Genomic DNA, 6,181 nt, shown 5'->3' on the forward strand with positions numbered 1-6,181 from the left:
CTTGTACTGTTTCCCATGTCCTGCCATGGAAGGGGCAGATATGCATCTATAGGGCATCCCCCTGTCCTCAGTATACGTTCTCTCGCTGTCTTTGGTTTGGTTTTAATTTGTGACACAAATTTTGATTTATGGAAAAATAACAACCTGTATTAGTCTGTTAGTACCTGCATGCTTGGCTATGTAATTTTAAGGAAAATGATTACTATAAATTTAACTAACTGTTCTACTTCAGGATTTTTTATGTTTTATTACAGAAGAACAAGTAAAACTAATATTTAAAACCAAATGTATCATCCTACTTGCTTAAAACATAGGGTAATTATTTATACATTTATGACTAATAGAAACCAGCTTTCTTCCATCAGTGTTTGGTTTTTACATTGTCATTGTGATGCTTTTAACCTCAGTATTGCAACCAGAGAACAGTGTGAAGTAAATTTTAGAACAGACTCTAGAAAATGGCAATGGACCTATCTTTTCAAAGAACTGTAGAAAATAATCCAACAGAGCTTCCCCTACTTCAGTAGAAACATACATTAAAGTTATTTTAAAAATCGAATGTTGTTCACAATATAGGTATAAGTTTAAAATCTTTGGTCATGAAAGTCACTGATACTTTGTGCTATAAAATCATTCTTTCTTCCAATGATAAAACTAAAAATTATTGCTGTCCTCTCATTAGAAAGATTTACAGTAGTTTTGAATATAAATCATTTATACTTTCAATGTTGCTAGTTTAACTTTGAGCTCTGTGTCCTAACAGGAGGTGGCAAATCTCAAGGATGCAAAGCAGCTATTGATTCAACAGAAATTAGAGCTGCAGGGCAAAATAGATAAGATAAATTCAGCTCTGGAACAGGAGAAGAAAACCCATCAGGATGTCAAAGATCAGCTGAAAAAGAGAGAAGAGGAGCTGAAGAAAGAATGTGCTGAAATTGAAGATAAACTGGTCAGTATGTTGGAGAGTGTAAGACTGTTGTTTTGTGAACACGCCTTTGGATTCTTTCAGGGACAGAGAGGAAGCAAAGAGTTGACTTTAGTTTCACATTACATTAATTTTTAAATGGCAAAGTGAGAAATCTTTGAGGCATTTAATGGTGTAGGAAAATTCAGATGGATTACAGCCTTGTCTAATAGAGCTTGATGATTAAAAGTAGTGATTCTAGTACACTAAGATTCTTTGCCTCAATTAAATGTGGGGAATAGAGAAAGAATACTTGGAAGGTGTTTTTTTTTTTCCATTGTTCTATTGTTTTCTTAGCACACAGAGAAAAAAGAGAAAGAAGCAGCAAACCGGAAGCATGAGGAAAAAGAGACAAAGCTCACCATGCAGGTCACAGCTCTGAATGAAAACCTGGCTACCATGAAAAAAGAGTGGCAAAGCAGTCAGAGGCGAGTGAGTGAGCTGGAGAAACAGACGGATGATTTACGTGGGGACATTGCTGTCTTGGAAGCAACAGTGCAGAATAATCAGGATGAGAGAAGGGCGTTGCTGGAGAGGTAAGTTGTGGTCATGATGACGTGGAAGCATAGTTCGGGAAATGGATAGCCTCACACTGAAAACTTGTTTCAGTTGATTTAGGGTTCTCTGTGCGTGCTTTATTTAAATCCCTGTTTGTTTCTAGTGCCTGGGCTGTGGGTGCAGTTTCCAGACAGCAACCTTCTGTCGTCCCTGCCAAAGCACAGCAAGGGGTGTTGGGAGCAAACTGTGCTCCTTGTGGGCTTTGACAGGGTGACTGTTTTGTAGAAAATCAGGTAGGCTTATCAAGACCTTGCGTATCACCAAAGCCACAGCTCTGTGCTTGTGCTGGAAGATTTATGCCCATCTGTAAGAGCCTTCTAAATGCATTGGGCTCCTCTGAACTTTGAGGTGGGTAGGTTGCGGCTTCTCATATCATTTGTTGTGTGAACCTTGCAAGGCCTGGCAGAGAGAGCTTCTCTTGCCTGAGTTAACTGTCCTTCTCCATCCCTCTGAGGCTCCGCTACCTTGACTCAATCAGAGCGGATGCACTAGTCATCCAGAAGCCTGGAAAAGACTCCTTAGTGCCTCCAATAACAGAATTTGCTTAGGCACTTCTAGGTATGCCCACTGCTCAATGTTAGGAGATTGAACGTGTAATTGGATTAGATAGGCTGAAGTTCACACAGAAGTCACTTTCTTCTTCCTGAAAACCTACAGTCTTCTTTTCTGCAGTTCTGCTGTTGTCTCTACAATATATTTAAGTCTTAGCTAAGCAGAGTGCCTTTTCTTCAGGCAGCAGGAGGCATGCAAGGCAGCAGGAGTTACCGGAAAGCAGCGATTACAAGGGTAGAAGAAACACCTGTGAGAAAGGAAACTTTCTTTGTCCTTATTTCCTGACACGTTTGGTGAAGGCAGGGTGCAAAACTTTTTTTGATACTGTCAAGCTTGCTGATTTGGTTTTTAAGCAGTAGACCTTGGGAAAGGATGGGATCTCAATCAATGAGATCCTCTTTCCTTGGCAATCCTTTGCCATGCTGTGCTGAACTCATCCAGTAGCCGTTTACAGCTTGGCAGAAAAATAGCCTTTGAAATTTGGCTTTCAGCAGTTAACTGAATTTCGGCTGATGGGAGGCAGCCTTGCTAAAAGAGGAAGGTTTCTTTTCTGCTCTGTTGTATGACCTGATCTACTGCAGCTGGTTTGTGAGTGTCCTGTTGCACAGGGGTACTACTTACCGGGGCTTACTGTTGATGGACTGCATTTGGTACTGTCCCTGAGTAACTCCAGGTATTAATAAGCCACAGATATTTGGGGGCAATGCCAGATAATCTTAAACTGATTGTTACAACAGAACATTTTTCCAGTGAAGGCATCCAAGAACTCTTCACAGCAAGGATATTTTTGGCTGGATTTTATGAGAGTAACTTCTCAGACATGACAGCCTGCCCGAAGGAGGCAGTGTACGTTGCCTTATATGCTTTGAGCTGACTGCTTACTATTTTTCCTCAGGTGTATAAAAAGTGAGGGAGAAATTGAAAAGCTTCAAGCCAAACTTGTAGAAATGAAGAAAAAGCTGGACAACACTACTGCTGCGATGCAGGAACTTGGCCGAGAAAACCAGTCATTACAGGTACAATTTCATTTGAAGCAATTAAACCTGTTGATTTTCTGTGTGGGAAATTTATGAGAATTTCAAGTTTGCATGAGATTGGTGGTGGGTTACTACCAATCCAGAGTGACTAAGATGTTATGCTTGTGGTGTACGAGAGCCATATTGCTGTCTGTGGTTCTTATATCTGCTCATAGCTTTGAAACTTGGAAGATTTTCTCTCTGAACCAAATACAAACTCTGAGTATCATGGCAGAATTGGTGCTTTCATACTGCACTGCTTAGTGTGTGCAGTGAAAACAGAGGAAATTAGTTGGAATTAGACGTGCAAAAAAAAAAAAACTGCTTTTTTTTATATTTTCCATATAGATCAAACAAACCCAAGCTCTCAACAGGAAGTGGGCAGAAGACAATGACGTACAGAATTGTATGGCCTGTGGAAAAGGCTTTTCAGTGACAGTCAGAAGGGTAGGTGTGTTTTACTGTGCCTCTGTGGGGATTTTCTTTTTCTGTTGTTTTCAAACTCTTAGATGGGATACAAACTTCAGAAAATGGCCTTAACAGTGCTGTGATACTTAGGACATCTCAGAATACAGTTATTGCTTGCAGTGCCTTAAATATTAAATAAAAATAAAGTTTGTGGAGCTTACTATATTCATGATTCTTTTGCCATTTTAACAGCATTAGTTTACAAACAGTATTAAAATAGTTCAATCCCCTAAGCAAGCAAGCAAGCAAAATTACACTGTTGTAAGGGGATTTACAGTAAACTTATTTATCACTAGCCTGAATTGGATTTACAGGTATAAAAGGAATGTACATTTGTTGAAATTAGATCTATGTGAAAATGAGGCATCAACATGATCTGGTGCTTTGTGACTATTTGTTTCTAAATACTACCTAGACATGGAACAGAAGAAACAACTGGATGTGTTTTAAGTCTGTAGTCAGAACTTCTTTGTAAAAACAGCTGTTGTCAGCTAAGATGTTAGCATCCCTCAATTGGCAGGATCTGCCCTTCATCCAGAGATTACCATCTCTCCAACAAGTGACTCGGCAATGAAGTGAATGAGGGATATTCATGAGGTTCATTCTGCAGTGCTTCCTGACTTGGTCTTCGGTGTCTCTCCCTGTCCTGCATTATTTCAGTAATGTTCTTTGGGTAGTCTTTGAACAAAGGCTGCTGGATCCTTTGATTCAAGGATACTTCTCAATGTGAAAGCAGGTAGTTACACGTAAGAAGAACATATTTTCTGTGACCAGAACAAGTTCAAGAGGAGAGATTCAAGAGGAGGTGAACTTCAACCAGTTCATTTCCAAAACTGATATAGTCTCCTGACTTAGTGAAACACTTCTGAATATTTTACTTCTATACGCTTTAGAAAGGATTTACTCCTATGGCCTTCTGTGTGCTATGTAACTACTATTTACAAATTCAAACTAACTTCTGAAATACGAGAGTTGACTTGACGTGCTAGTGATCTCTGTTAGTGATCGATGCCCTGTCATTGATGTTCAGCATATATATTTCTTCTTTTTCACAGCATCACTGTAGACAGTGTGGAAATATATTTTGTGCGGAGTGCTCAGCAAAGAATGCCTTAACTCCTTCTTCCAAGAAGCCTGTCCGAGTCTGTGATACTTGCTTTAATGACTTGCAAGGATAACTGGCTATCGTGAGTGACAAAGAAATGTTACACTAAAACTTACAATTTCTGTTGATGCACTTCGTTCGGCACTCAGACTACTATTCAGTTTGGACAATGATTGTAACACTTGGCAAAATTTAGTATATTTTAAAATGTTTATTGATACGAAGTAAAACTATTGTATTTTTTGTGAGACATGGGCTCAGATCATCCATAGCTTATTGCCATTTATCCTGGAAAGAGCTTCTATGTCTAGTTTAGAAACACACGGTTATTTGTAAATAAAGTTTAAACAGAGGAGTAACAATGTATTTTTTTATCTTTTATTTTTTTGTTCAAGAGAAACAGCGTTTATGTGATATTGCAATTTATTCTTATTTCTTTCAAAGAAAAAGGAAGATGCAAAAACTTGTGAGGATTTTATGTATCAAATGTTGCTGTAAAAGCATAACTAATTGTTGCATTTGATTGCATATCCAATGTTCTTTTATAACCCCTTGTGATTTTGTTTTCTTTCTGTCTCTGTGGTTCTTGGACTCTTCTCTTTAAAGTTTGAACTCCACAGTGAGGGTAACAGCTGGACTTGACTCAGTTTTATTTGCCCACTTAGAACTTGTTGTACTGTCAGCACCTGAGTCCTTATCCAGCTCCAGCGCTTGGATGCTGGAACATCTTTACACATACTGTATCGCATAGTTTGTGTGTGTGTGTGCCTGAGAGAGAGTATGTGTGAACCAATGATGAGACAAAGTTTAGCTGGCATTGTAGGAATATTACATGATACATTACAATATTCCATCCCGTACTGATTGATTTTGCTTTTACATATTTGGTTGATGGACTTTAATATTCCAGAAACCCTTATATGTGGTTATAAAAAGCAAACAAACAATACTGGTAGTAGCCTGTAGCGCATCTCTCCCCCTGCCCATACTCTGGAAGCCCTGAGAGGTTCCTGTGCTTCTAAGGGAGATCCAGACATTCCCCGCTAGGTATCCTATTAAGAAAATGTCTTTTTTGAGACTGCTGCAGTTTATTTGACCTTCTGTCCCTTCCCGCAGCTTTTGGTGGAAGAAGCTGAATTCCTGCTACACCTGTCAAATCTCAGTTTTCCATTGCTCCATCTGACCCCCATTACTGGGGCTTCTTAAATGTTATGTTAGTTATATGATTTAGTCTGCTCAGAACGGTGGTGTGAATCTCCTGCTACTGGCTTAGTTTTAAGCCAAACAGCTCTAAATAAGAGGCCAATATATATATGTCTTTAGATATTTATTCATATTTTCTTTTCTGTACTTGCAACAGAGGTTTCTTGTAGAGTTCATGTAGGCTCCAAACTTCTTTTTTGTTGTGATTTTATTTACACCTGTTTGTTCTTGCCTGCCTGTCTCTAACTTTTCTTCCCTTGTGTCTGGCGTTTCAAACCCATGAAGGTTATTTCTTCCAAGTGGGGGTTTCTGATA

General features: G+C 39.0%; 1 protein-coding gene across 1 annotated transcript in view; it reads left to right on the top strand.

Moving 5' to 3' along the window:
* The window catches only part of EEA1 (early endosome antigen 1), a 72,545-nt gene extending 67,523 nt beyond the window's left edge, over positions 1 to 5,022 (top strand). The window contains exons 26-30 of the mRNA XM_009882654.1: positions 764 to 949; positions 1,262 to 1,500; positions 2,970 to 3,090; positions 3,439 to 3,537; positions 4,614 to 5,022. Coding sequence (XP_009880956.1) covers positions 764 to 949; positions 1,262 to 1,500; positions 2,970 to 3,090; positions 3,439 to 3,537; positions 4,614 to 4,736 — 768 coding nt within the window. The 3' untranslated portion in view covers positions 4,737 to 5,022. The remainder of the gene's footprint in view (positions 1 to 763; positions 950 to 1,261; positions 1,501 to 2,969; positions 3,091 to 3,438; positions 3,538 to 4,613) is intronic.
* The last annotated feature ends 1,159 nt before the right edge of the window (positions 5,023 to 6,181 follow it).

Source organism: Charadrius vociferus, unplaced genomic scaffold (assembly GCF_000708025.1).
Source record: "Charadrius vociferus isolate BGI_N301 unplaced genomic scaffold, ASM70802v2 scaffold72, whole genome shotgun sequence".
Taxonomy (NCBI): domain Eukaryota; kingdom Metazoa; phylum Chordata; class Aves; order Charadriiformes; family Charadriidae; genus Charadrius; species Charadrius vociferus.